This window comes from Mustela nigripes, chromosome 3 (assembly GCF_022355385.1).
Source record: "Mustela nigripes isolate SB6536 chromosome 3, MUSNIG.SB6536, whole genome shotgun sequence".
Lineage (NCBI taxonomy): Eukaryota > Metazoa > Chordata > Mammalia > Carnivora > Mustelidae > Mustela > Mustela nigripes.
Window position 1 is genome coordinate 182,964,432 of NC_081559.1, and position 20,251 is coordinate 182,984,682.

General features: G+C 39.1%; 1 protein-coding gene across 1 annotated transcript; it reads left to right on the top strand.

Moving 5' to 3' along the window:
• Window positions 1–3,919: 3,919 nt before the first annotated feature.
• LOC132013272 (IST1 homolog) lies at window positions 3,920–6,190 on the top strand. Its single transcript, XM_059392965.1, has one exon. It carries the CDS (start codon window positions 4,013–4,015, stop codon window positions 5,018–5,020), a length of 1,008 nt encoding a protein of 335 aa, XP_059248948.1. The 5' UTR covers window positions 3,920–4,012; the 3' UTR covers window positions 5,021–6,190.
• The last annotated feature ends 14,061 nt before the right edge of the window (window positions 6,191–20,251 follow it).

Sequence of the window (20,251 nt, forward strand, 5' to 3'; positions counted from 1 at the left end):
TCAAAGTATTGTGGTCTGAAAATATGCAGGGAATCCCAATCTTTTGGGATCCCAATCTTTTGGTACCAGTTGAGATGTGATTTGTGACCCAGGATGTGATCTATTCTAGAGAATGTTCCATGTGCACTAGAGAAGAATGTGTATTCTGTTGCTTTGGGATGGAATGTTCTGAATATATCTGTGATGTCCATCTGATCCAGTGTGTCATTTAAAGTTTTTATTTCCTTGTTGATCTTTTGCTTAGATAATCTGTCCATTTCAGTGAGGGGGCGGGTGTTAACGTCCCCTACTATTATTGTATTATTGTTAATGTGTTTCTTTTGATTTTGTTATTGGTTTATAGAATTGGCTGCTCCCATGTTACGGGCATAGATATTTAAAATTATTAGATCTTCTTGTTGGACAGACCCTTTAAGTATGATATAGTGTCCTTCTTCATCTCTTATTATGGTCTTTGGATTAAAATCTAATTTATCTGATATGAGGATTGCCACCCCAGCTTCCTTTTGATGTGATGTCCAGTAGCATGGTAAATTGTTTTCCATCCACTCACTTTCAATCTGGAGGTGTCTTTGGGTCTTAAATGAGTTTCTTGTAGACAACATATCAATGGGTCTTGCTTTTTTTAATCCATTTTGATATCCTGTGTCTTTTGATTGGGACATTTAGCCATTTACATTCAGGTTAACTATTGAAAGATAGGAATTTATTGCCTGTAGTGTGTTGCCTGTAAGGCTAAAGTTGCTGTATATTATCTCTGTTCCTTTTTGTTTGTCTCTCTGTTACTTTTAGGCTCTCTCTTTGCTTAGAGGACCCCTTTCTATATTTCCTGTAGGGCTGACTTGGTGTTTGCAAACATTACGTTTGTTTGTCCTGGAAGCTTTTTATCTCTCCTGTTTTCAATGACAGCCTAGCTAGATATAGTATTCTTGCATATTTTTCTCGTTTAGTGCTCTGAATATATCATGCCAGTCTATTCTGGTCTGCCAGGTCCCTGCAGAGAGGTGTGTTGCCGATATAATATTTCTATGAATGTATCTTTTTCCAAGCTGGTTATAGATTTTCTCTTTGTCACTGAGACTTTTAAGTTTTACTATTAGATGATGGGGTATGGAGCTAGTTTTATTGATTTTGTGGGGGTTTCTCTGTGCCTTCTGGATTTTGATGCTTGTTCCTTTCTCCAAATTAGGGAAATTCTCTGCTATAATTTGCTTCGATATACCTTCTGTCCCCTCTCTCTTTCTTCTTCTTCTGGGATCCCAATTATTCTATTATTGTTTCATCTTATGGTATCACTTATCTCTCAAATTCTCCCTTGTGGTCCAGTAGTTGTTTGTCTCTCTTTTGCTCAGCTTCTTCCTTCTCCATCATTTGGTATTCTATACCACTAATTCTCTCTTCTGTGTCATTTATCCTAGTAGAAAGAGCCTCCATTTTTTATTGCACCTCATTATTAGCTTTTTTGATTTCCACTTGGTTAAGTTTTAATTCCTTTATTTCTCCAGAAAGGGATTTCATTCCTCCAGAAATCGATTCTCTAATATCTTCCATGCTTTTTTAAGCCCAGCTAGCACCTTGATAATCTTCATTCTGACCTCTAGTTCTGACATATTGATTATGTCCCTAGCCATCAGTACTGCCTCTTGTTCTTTTTTTTAAGGTGAATTTTTCTGCCTTGTCATTTTATCTATATAAAAATAGATGAATGAGAGAACAAAGTACTAAAAGGGTAGCAATGACTCCAGAAAAATATACACTGACCAAATCAGAAGAGACCTGAAACCAGGGGGAGTAGAAGAGGGAAGAAATATATATATAGATATCTGGTAAATAGAACAGAGCCACACATTTGATTTTGGGTGTATTATGGTCTGTTAGAAGAAACTACCTCCCAAAATTTTAAAGACAGAAAAACTTGTATATATACAAAAATAAGGGTAAATGCAATGAAGGGATGGAATATGACTGTAAAGATGAAAATTGAAAAAGATTCTAAAAAAGGAATTGATAAGATAAGAAGTTGGTTGAAAAAAGAAAAGAAAAAAAAAGAAGAAATAATGTGATCAAGCTGGTGACTAGAACAGAGCCATTTGCTAGAGTTAGGGTATATTTTGATCTATTAGAAGAAATTGTATCCTGGGGCACCTGGGTGGCTCAGCGAGTTAAGCCTCTCCCTTTGGTTCAGGTCATGATCTCAGGGTCTTGAGATCAAGCCCCACATTGGGCTCTCTGCTCGGCAGGGAGTCTGCTTCCCTCTCCTTCTCTGCCTACTTGTGATCTTTCTCTTTCTGTCAAATAAATACATAAAATCTTAAAAAAAAGAAGAAGTTCTATTCCAAAATTTTAAAGAAAAAGAAAACCTATATGTATACAAAAAATAAAGTTAAATACAGTGATAAAATATGATTATAACAATGAAAATTTTAAAATATTTTTAAAAAGGTACTGACAAGATAAAATAGTTAAAAATGTTAAAATAATAAAGAGGAAAAAAATAGGATAAGATTAAAAAAATGACATTGAAAAAACTTAACTTTGAAAGACTAAAAGATCATGGAAAAAACCTTGAATTCTATATATTGCTTTTCCCTAGCTCTGGAGTTGCGCAGTTCTCATTGGTCAGTGAAGTTGATCTTGGCTGGATGTTCTTGCTGATCCTCTGGGGGAGGGGCCTGTTGCCATAATTTTCAAGTTTCTTTGCTTGAGGTGGATTTGCACCGCCCTTGCCAGGCCTAGTAATCTGTGCATTTTCAGTCTCAGGAGCTTTTATTCCCTGAATGCTTTCTGTAGAGCTTTGGAGGACAGGAATGATGATGGAGGCCTCCTAATCTCTGGCGCAGAGGAGCTGAGTGATCAGGGCCCCACTCCTTAGTGTAGCCTCAGAGCAAAGCAATCAATCCCTCCCATCTCCCTGGTCTTCGGCTGCACTTGGAGCTCTCCAGGCCTATGACCAAGTGTCTCTATCTCTGATGCCCAGCCCCGTTCGGAGTCACCAAACCCAGCAGATTCTTGTCATGTTCCCACACTGCTCTTCCTGTAGGAAAAAGGAGGGGGATCTCCCTGGATCTGCTGCTTGTGGGGTCTCTGTTGGAAGAATACTGGCCCAAATGTAGCGGATCACAGTTTACGGGGTAACCCAGAACCGAGAGCCTTCTTCTTGGCTCCATCTCTGCAGCTGGTTTCCCTGCTCCACTACCTGGGAGCTCTGCCACACTCAGACACCCCCAGTCTTTTTGTGACCCCACGGGTCCTGAGACCACAATGTCCCTGTGAGGGCTCCATCCCTTGGTTAGCCTCTGGAGTGACGTCCCTCAGTGGAGAAACCTTCTGAATGTTGATTTTGTGCCCCACTGCTCTGTCACTTCCCAGGACCCAGTCCCTCCCCCCGTGATCTATCTTCCCATTTGTTGCCTAAGAGTCATTTCTCCACATGTCCTACCTTCCAGAAAGTGGTTGCTTTTCTGTTCCTACAATTGCTGCTCTTCTCTTCTATCACCTTTTGAGTTTGCAGGTGTTCAGAATGACTTGATAACTATCTCGGTGAACTCATGGGACCTGATGATATTAGGTCACCTTTTACTCTGCTATCTTGCTCCTCCCTCGTGCTTGGATTGCATCTTGAGAGTGAATTGATAGTTACAGTGAATCACTGAATTGTACCTTTGAAAATAATGATAATACACTATATGTCTTTGATGCATCTATCAGAAATAACATTTTTTCTCAATATTTGCAATGTCTGATTGCTGGGCTTTCTACACTGTAGAGATTCAACGTTTTCCTTGTAATTAATAAATAATTTGTGGTAGATACTTTGAAACTATGTAGATACACTCTTCCTTATCAAACTCTTTCCCACTAGTGTTAACATCCATTACTAGTTAAATTTTTAAAAAAATATTTTATTTATCACCGAGGCTGAGCGAGCCGCCATTTTGGATGCCGAGCTTTACGTGCCAGGTTCCTCTCAGCCGTTTTCACATCTGGATTCAGGCAGGAGGAACAGCACAGCATGCTGGGCTCTGGATTTAAAGCTGAGCGTTTACGAGTCAATTTGAGATTAGTCATAAACCGTCTTAAACTGTTGGAGAAAAAAAAAACGGAACTGGCCCAGAAAGCGAGGAAAGAGATTGCTGACTATCTGGCTGCTGGGAAAGATGAACGAGCTCGGATTCGAGTGGAGCACATTATCCGAGAAGACTACCTTGTGGAGGCCATGGAGATTCTGGAGCTGTATTGTGATCTGCTGCTGGCTCGGTTTGGCCTCATCCAATCTATGAAGGAACTAGACTCTGGTCTGGCCGAATCCGTGTCTACGCTGATATTGGCTGCTCCTCGGCTCCAGTCAGAAGTGGCTGAGTTGAAAATAGTTGCTGATCAGCTCTGTGCCAAGTATAGCAAGGAATATGGCAAGCTATGTAGGACCAATCAGATTGGAACTGTGAATGACAGGCTGATGCACAAACTGAGTGTGGAAGCCCCACCTAAAATCCTGGTGGAGAGATACCTGATTGAAATTGCCAATAACTACAATGTGCCCTATGAGCCTGACTCTGTGGTCATGGCAGAAGCTCCTCCTGGGGTAGAGACAGATCTTATTGATGTTGGATTCACAGATGATGTGAAGAAAGGGGGCCCTGGAAGAGGAGGAAGGGGTGGTTTCACAGCACCAATTGGTGGACCTGATGGAACAGTACCAGTGCCTATGCCCATGCCTATGCCCATGCCCTCTCCAAGTACTCCTTTCTCCTACCCACTGCCAAAGGGACCAGTTGATGACATAAACGCTGATAAGAATGTCTCTTCTGCACAGATTGTTGGTCCTGGGCCCAAGCCAGAAGCCTCTGCAAAGCCCCCTTCCCGACCCATGGATACCTACGACAACTTTGTACTACCGGAGTTGCCATCTGTACCAGACACACTACCAACTGCGTCTGCTGGTGCCAACACCTCAGCATCTGAGGACATTGACTTTGATGATCTGTCCTGGAGATTTGAAGAGTTGAAAAAGAAAACCTAGGTCTCTTAAACCAGGCAACCTGCAGGCTTTGAGATTTGAGGCTGAGCTGTTTCTCCTTGTAACAATCTCCATGAAATTCTTATTCATCTCTTAACCATCACTGAGTACATTCTTCCTCTGGGCTCTCTTCCTGCTCTAAATTCTGCTGCTTTCCAGTTCTCTCCTGCTCCTAAGAGACTAATGATTAGAGACTATGGGGCCAGAGCATCGGACTCTGGGCCGCTGGTTTTGTCCAGCTCCCATGAGTGTGAGCCCAGCTTCTCCCGTCACCTTCTCCCATCACAGAGAAGACTCTGGCTTCTGTGTCCCTCCACAGGGGAGTGAGAAGGTGAAAGCATTATGAGGAGAGCTGCCAAAGATGGCTGGACACAGAGAAGAATATTTTATGAAGTCTCTCAGCTTGGTGCTGAAGTTCTAGACTTAGAAACAAACCCCTCTGTACAGAGGGATTTGTGGTGAGCAAGAATCAAAGCAAAGGTATGCTATGAATGGGAGAGACTGACTCTGGACGCCACTGTAATAGCTCCCAGAAGCTGGGTCCTCTCATTGGCATATACACTACTCCTTGCTGCCAGGCACTGTCCTACCTGGATCCAGTTGCAAAGTTAATTTGGAAAGTGGAGAGCTCTTAGTTCTACTGGATTCTCAGGGAGCCCTCCGTGGCCTTTTGCTTTGAGTGCTGTGTTCCCCTTTTACCAGAGGGCAGCACTGCATAAATTCCTGTTTTTCCCCATAACATGTTCTGTTGGATTGCATTTACTGGCAAACGAAGGACAAGTCACATACCGGGCAGAGTCACCATTCAAGGCTAAGGTGGGCTTCCAGTTGCCTTAATGAAGTACTCAAATCTCTTGGGTAGTGAGCTGGAATGCCTACAGGAGAAGAGGGGTTCCTGTTTTCATTTGAAAACTTTATGATTAAGAAAACCTTTAAAAACTGATTTCAGAAAAGTTTTTGGTGCCCATAAAAAATGTGGCTGTGGTTGTTGACTGTTTTCCTAGGTGGATGAGACTCTTTACTATTGTAACTTAACATGTTCCTTTACCCACTAGCTGCAGCCATCCTTCCAGAGAGGGATGGCTCTGGGATCAGAAGACAAGATGCTGGCTTCTGTGTGGTGTAAATGTACACACCTGTTTCAACCAACTTTAATGTTTTTGATTGGTTTGTATGTCATAGCTCAGTAGCTGATAATAAAGTTAAAAATTCAAAAAAATTTTTATTTATATGTTTATTTTATTTTAATCTTTGGTAGACAATTTTTAGAGCAGTTTTAGATTACAGCAAAATTGAGTGGGAATTACAAAGATTTTCATATACATTCCTTGCCCCCACACATGCCAGACTCCCCTATTATCAACATGCCCCTCCAGAGTGGTACATTAGTTATAAGTGATAAGCCTAAGGTAACACATTATAAACAACTAAAGTCCATAGTTTACATTAGCAATCACTCTTAATATTGTACATTCTGTGGGTTTTGACAAATGTGTAATGACACATATACATTATTATAGAATAGTTTCATTGTCCTAAAAATCCCCTTTACTCCATCTATTTACCTCCCCTCTGAGCCCTGGCAGCTACTGATCTTTTATATGTCTCCATAGTCTCACCTATTCCAGAATGTCATATAGTTGGATCACACAGTTTGTAGCCTTTTCAGATTGGCTTCTTTCACTTAGTAGTATGGCTTTTAGTTTCCTCCATGTCTTTTTGTGGCTTGACAGATCTTTACTTTTTAGCACTGAATAACAATGCATTGTCTGGATGTACTACAGTTTATTTTTCCATGATGATTTATTTTTAATTTTTATTTTCGGCTTGAAACATCAGAATAACAGAACACACAAAAGTAGTACCAAGAAGTCTGATAAACTTAGTCTCATAAGTCCCATTAAAAAAAAAAAAATGTCATCATGTTACATAGCAAAGTACAATGACCAAAAGCAGGAGATTATCAGATACAGTATTAAAAGTAATACAGACCTTGTGCAAATCTCAACAATATTCTCACTAATAACCTTTACCTAGTCCAACGTTGAATTTAGGATCACACAAAGCATTTAGTTGTGGCATTGTCTGAGTTTTTCTTTTTCTTTTAGGACCTTACACTTTTGAAGAGTATTGTCCAATTCTTTTTGTAGATATGATTTGTCTGATATTTCTTTATGAGTAAATTCATCTTATGCATTTTTTTTTGTCAAAAATTGTGCACAGGTGGTAATATGACTTTCTCATTGCATTGAACCATGAGTCAAATGTTGTCAATTTGTTTCCATAATCTTAACTTTGATCACTTTGTTAAGGTGGTGATTGTCAGGTTTCTCCACTATTTGGTAAATATTTTCTTTTTATAATTAATGAGTATCTTGCTGGGAAGTAATATAAGACTATATTGCTATCTTATTTCCTGCCATCTTTTCACATACTTACTTTTCATATTTTTAGATGATCCTGGTTGAAAATAATTGTTACTGTGGTCCTTGCTACATGCTGATTTTCTACTTCCTTTATTTCTTCTACATTTATTAGTTGGATTGCTACTGTAAGGAAAATGTTTTCCTCCCCTGTTTTATTTATGTATGCCATTATTTATGTCACTATGTACTTATGGATTTTTACTTTGTTCTAGGGACTATAATCTATTCTATCATTATGTATTTAATCCCCCAAATGTCCCAGATTTGTCCATTTGGATTCCCATCAATTTGGCTTCTTGGCATTTTAAATTGTCACTGTCATTTTTTTGAGCACTTTCTTCCTTTTCCTCCCCACAAATTATTCCAGCCAGCCCCATCTTGTACTTTCCCTGCTCTGGACCCTTGAATCATTTCTCTAAGGCTTGGAGAATGACATTTGGAAGTCAAAAGTCTCTCACTAGTTTAGGGCATCATTGCTCTAATATTCTCAGTGGACAGACTTATATCTATGTCTTCATCTACCTGTGTGCATATATTTAAAAATCATGAGTTTGTAGTGATTCGTCCAATTCAATTCAACACCACGGGGTTCATGCTAGTCTCTTCCTTTTCCCTATTCATAATTTCTTTTTCCAGCAGTGAACCTGGCTTTCATTATCTATGATATATTAACTTATTTGCTTAATCCTAGAATATACATAAGTCGTTTCAAAATTACCAATGATATCCTTGTGAAAAATGGACCTACTAACTACAGTACAGTATTTGTTTATGGTTCTTTTTGTATTTATTCATATATTACACAGTCAATACTTTTTAATCATATTTAACTCATGTTTTATAAAAACAAACTTACTAGCTAAAGCATATTTCTGTATAGGTATTTTTGGTTTTAGCCTTAAAAATCCATAGTCAATATTTATTTTTCTTGAAATTGTATTAAATCTAAATTCAAGCCTCTGCCTGTTTTGGCTGCTGGTGAATTCAATCACAGTCATTACTGGAGCTTTCCTTAACTCCAGGGTTACCTAGAGGACCTAGGGGTCTTAAGAAGAAAGAAAACCACTGGGAAGGCTGCCCCAGTCTTTGGGCCACATTCTAATGCCCACTAATGTCCACTTTCCAAGCCACATTGTCCCTTGAATTACACAACATTGTTTCCATGGACACAAGATACATTTTTCTGAGGCTGGGGATCCTAGTACCCATGTTGTTGCTTCTCCAGTTGTACCATTCGCCTCCAGAGGTTGTCCCATCTGTAAAATTCTCAGAATTTCTTGTCATTCCCAGTCTTGAAGATCTCTTTATCTTATCTTACTGTTTTGCCTAAGAGTAAAAAGTATGGCTGCTTCTTCTTCTGAGTACAGATCCTGAGGAGTGTGGTTAATTGTTCCATAAATGGATATGCAGTCCCCTCTTTTCAGCCTCAGTTCACAGGACTAACTTTGGTCCTATGTCTAGGACTTCTGTAATGTTATTTCAGAATATTGTTCCCAGATTTCAGGGCAGCCATTTCCATACACATTCCAGGCTGTAGCTCCTTCAGTTTCATGAAAGCCAGCACTATGCCATCTGCTTTCCATCTTTCAGAAGATGGAAACCTCTTACCCTGGGATGAATATGTTCCCATTTTCTTGTCCTGTGATAAATTCATTCTTAATTTTTTGGTTGTTGTTCTTATGGATTATGTTGTTTTATTCCTTTATGGTCATTCTGTTGAAAGCTGTCAAGCCAGTGGCTTCGGTCTATCATCTTGAGCCAGAATCTCAGCATATATATCCATATATATATTTTTAGGACCTTTTACTTGAAATCCTTTTGAGTTGTTTATGAGCCAAACAAAAAAAATGGCTACTTTACATTGTATTTGGATATTTATAAACCAAAGTATCACTATCAGCTGTGATTGATAACTTTATTTGCTGAAGAACTATTGTTGTTTCTTATAATAAAGTCTACCATCAAAGTGGATAAAGAAAAACAAAACAAAACAAAGAAATATGGCTTACACTTAATTTTCTCCAAACTTAGAGCTTGTTGTATGAAGTGTATGGCTTCACAAGGTGTATACATCGTGGGCAAAAATACTCATCTGGCTGTATATATTCTGATGTGTTTGCTGCAAAATTATTTCTGATTACTTGGTAGTCTCCTCATTACAGATATCTCTAACAGAGGAATTTATCCCTATTTTTAGTATGAAATCCAAGCCTTATATCTAGGCATGGTATATAAAGATAACCCTCTGATTTATTATTTCCTAAGAATAGGACTTTTGCATTCTATTGGCTAGAAATGGAGAGTTTATACAACTATAAGAAGTAAAGGGGGGAGTCTGAGTGCTTAGCTACTTTATAAAGAGACTCTTAACTGATCTTCCTTTTTTGGACTCACTTTCGAAGGTACTTGCTATAACTAATCCCTAAATCCTCCGAAGGTTCTAAGGAAGGAAAAGGTAACTTCTTGGTTTTACTCTGCTATTGGTTTTAGGGATTTAGCTTTTTCAAGTCTGCTATAAATATTATCACTCATCTTTCTTTCTAGCTTCCAAATATTGTTGCTATTACCCCATGTTATCTTTCCTTGCATGTCCATGATTTGTTTTGTTTGGTTGCTTTTCATCCATTTGCAGTTTTAAGTAGGTTTCTTAGAGGGGGCAGAGGTAAAACATGTTTAAGAGATCTTCAAAAGAGACATATCAGAGGCCTGAAGAAGGATATAACTAGAAATAAGGGTCAGTCCCATAACAAAAGGCAAAACAGGGCTATCCATTAAGTCAACTTAATTTATTAAATGCAAATATATGTATTATTAAAAGTATTTTGAAATGATATAAACACACAGCAGTTCATTAAGAGATATTATCATTTTTTATTTGATTGGATTTTTGCCAATAAAGTATAGCTTCCATGGACCTTATTTTTTTAGGTCATTATTTGTAGCTGGCCAATGGAGAGCCTATGTTTTGCTATTATTCTCCGTGTCCTTGCCTAAGCCCCAAATGTCTAGTCTGTTGCCTTTTTTTTCCCCAGATAGATGTTTCTTTAGCACATTCCATGGCTCCCTTCCCAAAGGATTCCTTCCAAAGTTAAGAAACCGCTTATAAAATATTAACATGTGTCATGGACGGATCTAGAGGATATAATGCTGAGGGAAATAAATCAGCCAGAGAAAGAAAAATGGGATTTCCTCATTATGGGATTTAAAAAACAAACAAACGGACAAAGGAAAAAAGAGACAAACTAACAGACAAAACCCCCAGACTCTTAATTACAGACAACAAAATGGTATTTACCAGAGGGAAAGTAGGTGGGGGTATAGGCAAAATAGTGAAGGGAATTAGCAGTACCCTTACTAAGATGAATACTTAGTAATGAATATATAGAACTGACGAATCACTATATTGTAGACCTGAATTTAGTCTGCTGTCTTTTAAGAAATATTTAAGAAATAATTTAATATTTAAGAAATTTAATATATAAGAAATATTACCTTTATTTTACAGCAGACACAAAGTCTTCCTATCCTGTTGATCTCATTTCACTTGAAATCTTGCCCTGAAATCTTTACTTCATACATCATCATACATATCTTCATATAAATAAACTTCAAAACTTAGAAAAATCCTCACATTCTGGGATATATTTAAAGTTTATGTATAAGTAAAATGTATAAGAGGACTAACAAAGTACTTGACACACAGAGGTGCTCAAAATGTGGTAGGTACTTGTATGTGTAAATGGTGTCTCTGTGTGTGCATGCACTACAAAATGTAGTAGGTACTTGTATGTGTAAATGTTGTGTTTGTGTGCCCGCACAGGCATTTGCATGTTTGTAAGTTTGCAAGATTTGGACCTGGGTATCATCCTGCTTTCTCTTGATTATCTATATGTCATATTGTAGATACTTAATATTTGATCACTGAATGTTTATGTTTTCTTAATCTTCTATTGTTCTTCAGCTTGTGGCTACATCACTCCAATGTCTGCCCTATCTTCACATGGTCTTCTCTGCATCTATGTTTTCTCTTCTGTCTCTAACAAAGTCAATTGTCGTGAGATTTAGAGTCCATCCATGTAATACAGGATGACCTGGTCCACGAATACGATAGCCAGGTAACTACCAGCTATCTGGTGTGTCTGTTGCCAGTGTGTCTTTTGGGTCTTCCTGGAAGCAGGCCGTGAGATGGAGTGAGGAATACAAGTGGTTTATTAGAGCATAATGCTTATGGGAGATGCAAGGGAATGGAAACAGGACTGGGCTGGGAAGGATTGCCATGCAGGTCTTTCTTCTAAGAAATGAAGAGGGTATGGAAGCAGGACTGGGTAAGAAGAACCTCAGATCATGATGCAGACCTGACAAAGTCTTAGTCAGATCAGCAGGCACTCTGGGCAAAGGGGCAGGGATGGTCAGACCCTATTGTTACTGCTGTGCTTAGTCACTGGCTGGGAGCTCGCTAGGAAGAACATGGAAGCGGCTCAAAAGCTGAAACAAATCCTAATATATTATAGACAAAGGCTGCCATTTAACTACATTCTTTGCACTAAACAGCAAATTTTTCTTGAAGGAGGATTTATTTCATTGCATTTATTTTTAATTATTTTTTAAAGATTTTATTTATTTATTTGACAGAGAGAGAGAGAGACAGCAAGTGAGGGAACACAAGCAGGAGGAGTGGGAAAGGGAGAAGCAGGCTTCCTGTCAAGCAGGAAGCCCAATGTGTGGCTCGATCCCAGGACCCTAGGACCATGACCTGAGCCAACGGCAGACACTTAATGATTAAGCTACCCAAGCACCCCTTGAAGGAGGATTTTAGAAATAAAGGAACAAGTACAGTGTTTAAGTTAAAAAATTTACTCAATAGTGAAGCTTAAGATCAGAGAGTACAAGGAGAAAGGTTAAATGGGACAGTATGTCTGTGAGATGTCTTATCAAAGCATACAGTAATGGGAACCACCTCCACATATAACAGTGAAATATAAAGACAATGTGTTGATATTTTATGGTAACAACAAAAAATAAGAGCTAAAGGAAAGTGAGTGAAACATTGCATTAGTCAATAACTGAAGATTTTGATTTTGGATTTATCAGATTTGGAACGAGTAAAGTGAATGTATGCCACTGACTTGCTTACTGATCATGAAACCAGCCAGGCTAACACACAAAGAAGTAAACAAAGAAGTGTGAATATTCAGGGAGTTGGTTGCAGAAATTTAGTGTAAGATATTTGAAAATCTGTGGTGACAAAGCTTCTGTTGATCATGAAGCAGCTGAGAATTACATGTGTAAATTTGCTAAGATCATATCTGATGAACACCTTAGTCCTTCACAAATTTGCAAATGCTGATGAAATGTCTCTTCTGGTGCTCTTTCTAGAAAAACCTAAGCAAAGGCGATGAGTGAACCCTGGCTGTTTTTTTTTTTAAATTATTTTTTATTTATTTTTGGCGTAATAGTATTCATTATTTTTTCATCACACCCATTGCTCCATGCAATCCGTGCCCTCTATAATACCCACCACCTGGTACCCCAACCTCCCACCCACCCGTCAATTCAAACCCCTCAGATTGTTTTTCAGAGTCCATAGTCTTTCATGGTTCACCTCCCCCTCCAACTTCCCCCAACTCCCTTCTCCTCTCTAACTCCCCATGTCCTCCGTGCCTGGCTGGTTTTGATACTGGGACCAGAGCAATTGTTTTTAGATGTGCCAATTCTATAAAAAGATTAGTGGGTAGTGATTGGAAAGAGCTAACTCCCATGATTTTTAACTGATGTATACAACTCATCTGTCATTACTGTGCAAACAGGAACGTGTGCATGAGCACACAAATACCTTCTGACTGATTCAATATTCCTCCTCACCTATGCTTGAGTTCAAGGCACAACCCAGACTCGAAAAAACCTGGAGTTTTATTGTTCATGGACACTACCCCACACATCCCTCTCTTAAACTTCTTGGGGAAAAATGTTTTCAGCATTTAATTTTTCTCTCATTGTTAAATCTGTTGATCAAGACTTTTTGATCAAGAAATTTTACTTTCTATGAGGAAAATATATGACCCCCACCCAAATTTTGTGTCATTTTTAAATTGTATACTTACTGACATTAACAGATACTTAGGAATCCCAGACATGCTTAAAGAGTCAAGTCTTAGGGATGTCATTTTTGCAGTAGCTAATGCTTAGAACAGTGTTGATACAAAATGTAAATATTATTAACCTTGACAATGTAAACCCAAACTACAAAATTTATGAGTGAAAGTGGGGTGGGGGGCAAGGAAGTGAAGTGAAGGGAAGGACAAGTTTACTAGTCAATTCATCTTAAAATTTGCTTAAGAGATAATGTCAATATTTGGTGAATAAAAGAAAGGAATAAAAAACAGTGTTTCAATTTTAAAGTTAGCCAGTAGCTAAACAAAAGTGGTGACATAAGTGCATTGGGAAAAAGAAATTGGGATGGTGTGAATTGATACTATCTATCTGCAAATTGTTTGCTTGGAGTTAAATGTGCAATTATCAAAGAATCAAAGGTCCTGAAGAGCAATAATGAAATACATAAATCCCCAGCTTATTCCCCCTCACTCCCAGGCTCCTCCCCAGAAGGATCTGCTTTTATCCTGTACCAACTATACACACCCTTCTTGGTGTTGTTGTTGTTTTTATGGTGATCTTTATAATTCTAACTAAAATGATTTAAAAATTAAAACTAGAGGGCCCCTGGGTGGCTCAGTGGGTTAAAGTCTCTGCCTTCAGGTCATAATCTCAGGGTCCTGGGATCGAGGCCCACATTGGAAGAGAGGAGTCTGCTTCCCCCACCCTCTCTCTACCTGCCTCTCTGTGTACTTGTGATCTGTCAAATAAGAAAAAAATTAAAAATAGAAAAACTGGAAAAGAATTTAATCTTTAGGGAGATACTAACACTAGTTCACATATGAACAATATTATCGAAGAGCATACCTTTACATCCTTCATTTCATTTGGCCCTCAGGGAGATTTTGTGAATTTGGCAGCCCTTGGCATTATCAGATCATTTTAAGAGTAGGGAACCCAAACACAGAGAAGATGACTAATTGGTCCAATATCGTATGGATCTGGACATGTACATGTCATGGTCAGACCTAAATCACATGTTTTCTAATCTTGTCCTTATTTCTATATATCAGTGTTTTCGAAATGGTGGTCTTTGAAGAACACTGGTCCAGGAAGACATTTTATTGGCCAAAAACTTCTCTTGGGGTAAGTTCCCAAGTACATGTTTTTGGCCTTGAACACCTTGAGCTGTGTACTATCTAGGACAAGTAGAACAGCAGAGCACTCTAGTGCCCTGTTTGAAGCTCTTCTGGTCTGCTCTACTTTTAACTTCTTGGGTCTTGCAAATATCCAGGATGAAGAGATGAGGTCTGACCTTCACTTTTCTAAGTATCACTCTGTCATTTTGGGGGCAGTTTTTGAGAGATGACTTTTGCAAAAGATAAATGTCCCTATAACATTCAGATTTACATTTCTAGGCTCTTATATCCTCTGGTATTTGTGCTGTGATGATTGTTCTCAAAAGGACATGCCCATTTCTGCAGATTTGTTGAGCTGGCATTTCAGCTTTCTTTCACATGTTTTTGCAATTGGACTTTGATTGAGAATTTGTTCTTGGAGTTAACTACAAATTCAGAATGCACTGTTTCTTGTCCACTTAAATCCCATCCCAACCCCATTTTATATTCCTTAATGTTCATTTCAATGAAATCACGTTGGTTTTCTCCACTGAGAGTCCCAGGTTAGAATTTTGAATAAGAAATGCTGTTTGCATTCCTCCTCAAGAACTCTCTTCCTTCATTCATACTGGGTTGTTGGTATATTAAAATAATCAATTATCCCCAATGGTTTGATGTGAAAATTTTATTTCCTTTTTTTGTGAGAAGCATTGCAAGTGCAGATATTTGATGGATTTTTCATGCATTTAAGTCATTTTCAGAATGATAATTTTTATAAGGTAACAATGTAGGAAGGTAGAAAGTATCATATGGTCAAGTGGGAGAGGGAGGAGTTTACTTACCACACTCTTGCTTATAATCTTTGTGATGTCAAGCAAATTACTTACACAATCCAGATCTCAGTTTTCTTATTTGTAGAATGGAAATAATGGTTTTTATGCTGTTTTTTCTTTTTTTAAATTTTAATTTAATTTTAATTTACTTATTTTTATTATGTTCAGTTAGCCAACTTATAGTACATTAGTTTTTGATGTAACATTCAATGATTCATTAGTTGAATATAACACCCAGTGCTCATCACAACATGTGTGCTCCTTAGTACCAATCACCCAGCTACCCCATCCCCCCACCCCCTTTCTGAGGGTTATTTTATCGTTTTGCTGTGAGGCTCGAAAAGGAAGAAAAAACACTCAGTACAGGAGTCTAACATGCAATATATGATAGGTACTATTTTTATAAGCCTTCTTCATCTTGTGTTCATGGTAAGTAAGTATCTAGCAAAATTTGTTGGTAGACAAGAGATAATCAAATAACATAATAATGAAGGGGTAATGGAACTATTCAATCTTATATGGAAACATACTGAACTACAATGGGCTTCCACTTTGCTGACAAACTAGCTCTTTCAGGGCACCTCACATGGATGTATTGCATACTTTATAGAGGTAGGAACACTACAGGGTTGAGAGTTAATGCCATGTTACTCTGCCTGAGATTTTACTACTTCAAGTAAAGTGGTGGTTGAGTGAGTACCTGCTTTTTCAAACTTTTCCCTCAGGTCCATTAACTGAAACCATCGAGCTTGGTGGGATAATCAGGAAGATCAACAAAAATCATTTTTCTGCTGTGAGTCTAACTTAGGAGTCATCTTTTACCTAACTGTGGCTCCATTTACATTCTTTGCTGACCCTAAGGTCTTGGCTTTCACTCCAATTACAACACTGGGATTGGAGCCCTTACCTTCCATACTTGGCAGAATTCTTGACATCTTGCCTACATAAGTTTGTTCAGGGCCCCTCCTCAGAATTCTTATTTCTCCACTGTTAGCCTGGCTCCTCTTCTGAAAAAAAAAAAACAAAAAAACAAAAAAACAAAACAAAAAAAAACACATTATCTGGTGTAATAGTCATCACCTGACCTCAAGTATTCCCTGTGGATGTCTATATCCTGATTCCACTCATTGGACAGGTCTTTGTGAAGCATATATTCCAACAACTACTTGATTTGTAGGTAATTTATATACATATGTTGGCCGGGGGACCCTCTACCCCCACCAAGATGGCACAGCAACTGGCCAGTTCCTTTATGGAATTCCACTACATTCCCACTCCCTTCTATTTAAGCTGCCAATATCCCATCAAGTCTTGACTCAGAGGCTTTTGGAGTACTGACACACTGGAATTTTGTAGAGGGCTCTAAAATATCTAAAATTCCAAAAGAATGAAAACCTTCACAGATCCACATTGGGGTCTGAACCATTTCAGCAGAAGATGCATGTGACTGTTACCCACCACTAATTCTTCTCCACTCCTTATTTCTTACTGCCCCATGCTCTGTAGTGTCTGACACAGTGCTTCCAGGGGCCAGTGAGGCACGTCTCCTGGGCTGGTGTTGTGTCATGACCACCATGTGCTGCATTCTATTCAGGCTCTGTCTTACCAGGAGAGCTTTAATTTTAATTTGCAAGTGAAATATGGGACACTGTGGCAGAGATAAATTTCTTTTCCAGTGTCTGATATACAGTTGTCCCTTGGTTGCACGATAAATAGCACAGTTTTTGCTTTTAAACTTGTTGTTATTGTTTCAATTAATCACTCTCTGAGAGACTCCTTTTTTTTTGCCCAGGCCCTGGAGAGCTCACAGGGGCTGGTATTTGGCAGACTTTAGAAATAAGGTGATTTAACCCATATACATTTCAAAAGTGAAATGAAGTTGAAGCCAAGAGTGGTTAAGGGCCTGCTTGAGGCTGCATAGCTCCTTCATGGCAGAGTCAGACAACACCTCATGTCTTCTGGCTGTTTGGGATCTTATTTGTAGATTAATGTCAGCCAGAGTCAATCTTTGTTTTTTCTATCCTTTGAATGTCACATGCTGGGCTATTCTCAAGACTGAGAATTCAAGATTTATGAGGGTTGATGGGAAAACTAGTGAATTTATTATGAGAGTCATTTTACAGTAGGTTTAACACATTCCTCGTCTCTGCCCAGTCCATGATGGGGATTGTGGGGGTCTTGGAATCCGTGTCCAGATGGAACTCCAGCACTGGAGAGTTTCTATACCAGAAAAAAGTAATCTGAATCTGGAATGACCTCTGTCTCTGTCTCTGTCTCTTTTCTTTTTCTTCCTTCCTTCTTTCTTTCTTTCTTTCTTTCTTTTTTTTTTTTTGTTGTTGTTTATTGAGGATGTGCTTTAGACAGAGACTCTAACAATGCAGTACAGAGATCCTGTAGAAAAGAGTCAAATCATTTGATATCATTGTTCCCCATGTTCAGTTGCAAAACCTCTTCCCCATAGTGCACAGAGATTCCTTAGGGTCTTGGGAGGGAGATAGTGTCCCATTTGGGAGTAGTGCACCAACTTTCTCTTTTATGGACATCCTATTGGTTTCGTTCCCTTTCTTTCCACATCTGTATATTACCAGACTCTGACACTCCTGCCTCCCCAGTCTTGCATTCATCTCTCCCTGAACACCTCCATGACCTGACCATGTCAGGTTCTCAGGGCCTTTGAGCTGACTGATTGCAGAAGCCTCTGAAATAATCTCTGGCCTTCGATGTCGTTCCCTCTCACCCTCCTAAATATCACTGTGCATAACTGCCAGTCTTGCAGTGTTGCTGCTGATTGGAAATGTGTGATGGAGTGGGAATATTGTGATTTGGAGTTAGACCTACATTTGGCCTTCAGCTCTGTGACCTTCCAGCTAGTGTTTTGAGCCAAGCTATTTAATTTCTCTTAACTTTAGTTTACTTGTTTATGAAACAAGGATAAAAACCTTGATAAGTTGTTTTAAAGGTTAAATGGGAGTAATACTTATGAAGTTCTTAGCTGCAGTAAGTCTGTAAAACCATTGTCTTCTTTCTATTCTCATTCATACCTGATATGGTGTCTTAGCTTGTGCCTCACCTAGAAGCAGCCCCCAAAACAAGAATTAGAATTCAAGTAGTTTATTGGGCAAGTACTTCTAGAAAGCACTGCTCATCACGCAGAATAAGACAGAGAAGAGAGGAAGAGTTATAAAGGGTATTCTAATCTGCACGTTGCTGCTATGGGCAACCGAGTTATAATACCCCTAGAAACTCTTTGACAAACTCTGTAGAATGTATCTCACACCTGTCCCACTGAGGGTCAGTGAAACTGGAGTCCACCAACTGGAACTCCTCATTGGTTAAGCATGGCTCCTGGGAGTTGACTTCCCTGTATTTCTAACCTGTGCCATGAGTTGGCCAAGCAAACCCCCTGCTGGGGAGCTCACTTAGCCAGAGATGGGGTAAGGCAGTGTCTGTGTGTGCCCTCTGGGGAAGATCTAAGAATTTGTCCAGGGCTTTGGCAGTTCAGTCCACATTGCCTGACCCACAGTAGGTTATTGATGGGTTGAAGAGAAACAAGACATCAATGCCAGGTTAGGGAGAGGTCCTCCCATAAGAAGGAAAATGGTGGGTCCCGCAGTCCATCAACTTCTAGCTCTGTTGCCAGGCTGGTACATGTGTAAGCATGTGCCTGAGAGCGTGCATGCATGCGCGCGCACACACACACACAATATATATATTTGCAAGCCTGGGAAGATCCTCTTTCAGCCTGTGTTTAGGGATACTTCTGGTCAGGAGCCTCCAGACCTGACCTCACTAGGGTGTGTACCTCCCAGACAACCCCTTTCCTCTTTCCACTCATGATGAATCAATTTCTTCTTGCTGATAGCATTAAAATGCCCCAAAGTGTTATAGCCAGTCAAGCCCCCAGGACAGGTCTCATTCATCATGCTTGTCTGCATCTTCTCTGTCTCCTCTCTACAACCTTCTCTGGCCCCCACTCAGTAAACAACCATTGCTCTCAAGACCTGGCTTATTGTTACATTACTTTGTTCCTCTGCCTCTCCTTTCATCCTGCAATTTCCAATCTAATCTTTTTGTAATCTCCTTACTACAGATTTCCTATTTGTTTTCCCTGTTTCCATTCTAGTCAGACAATTCCTTTTCATACCTGACTAATCTCTCTTGATTTCTTTACTTCCCAACTTGTTTGCGTTTGGTACCAAGGCAAAGGTCCTGGTTCATTCCTCCTTAATAGGTCTAGTTGATTAGCTGCAAAAATTCCACCTTTTTTTTTCTTTCCTGCCAGGCAACTCACTTTACTGTGGTCAGTATGGGTTGAGAGGATTCTGTGTCATTGAGAGTATACCGTGTGCCTAGCCCTGGCTGTGTGGAATTTATGGACATGTAACATACAAGCAAGGCCTTGTACAATGAAGAGTCTGGTTGGTAAACAAAGTATCCAGTCATGAAACAGTTAAATAAATTCACATGTATGTTAGAGATGAGGCTGTAAAGTGTAGAGTAGCTTGGGAACAGGGAACAGTTGGGATTGAAGAAAGCGGAAGAGGCTTTGAGAGAAAAAGCTATGCACCTGTATTGGGGTTCCCCAGGACCATTCTTAGGTTTCCTAGGTCCTTAAAAGAACTCACAGAACCCAGAAAAACAGTTATACTCTTTTATTACAGTTACAGTTAAAGGATACACCATAAAATGAGCAAAGGCTAAAGGCACACAGGACAGAGTCCAAGAAAGATGAAGTACAAGATTTCAGTTGTCTTCTCTCAAAGGAGT

What these genes read in the sequence shown, in the direction of transcription:
- LOC132013272 (XM_059392965.1), top strand. Translation starts at nt 4,013, where the DNA reads ATGCTGGGCTCTGGATTTAAAGCTGAGCGTTTACGAGTCAATTTGAGA.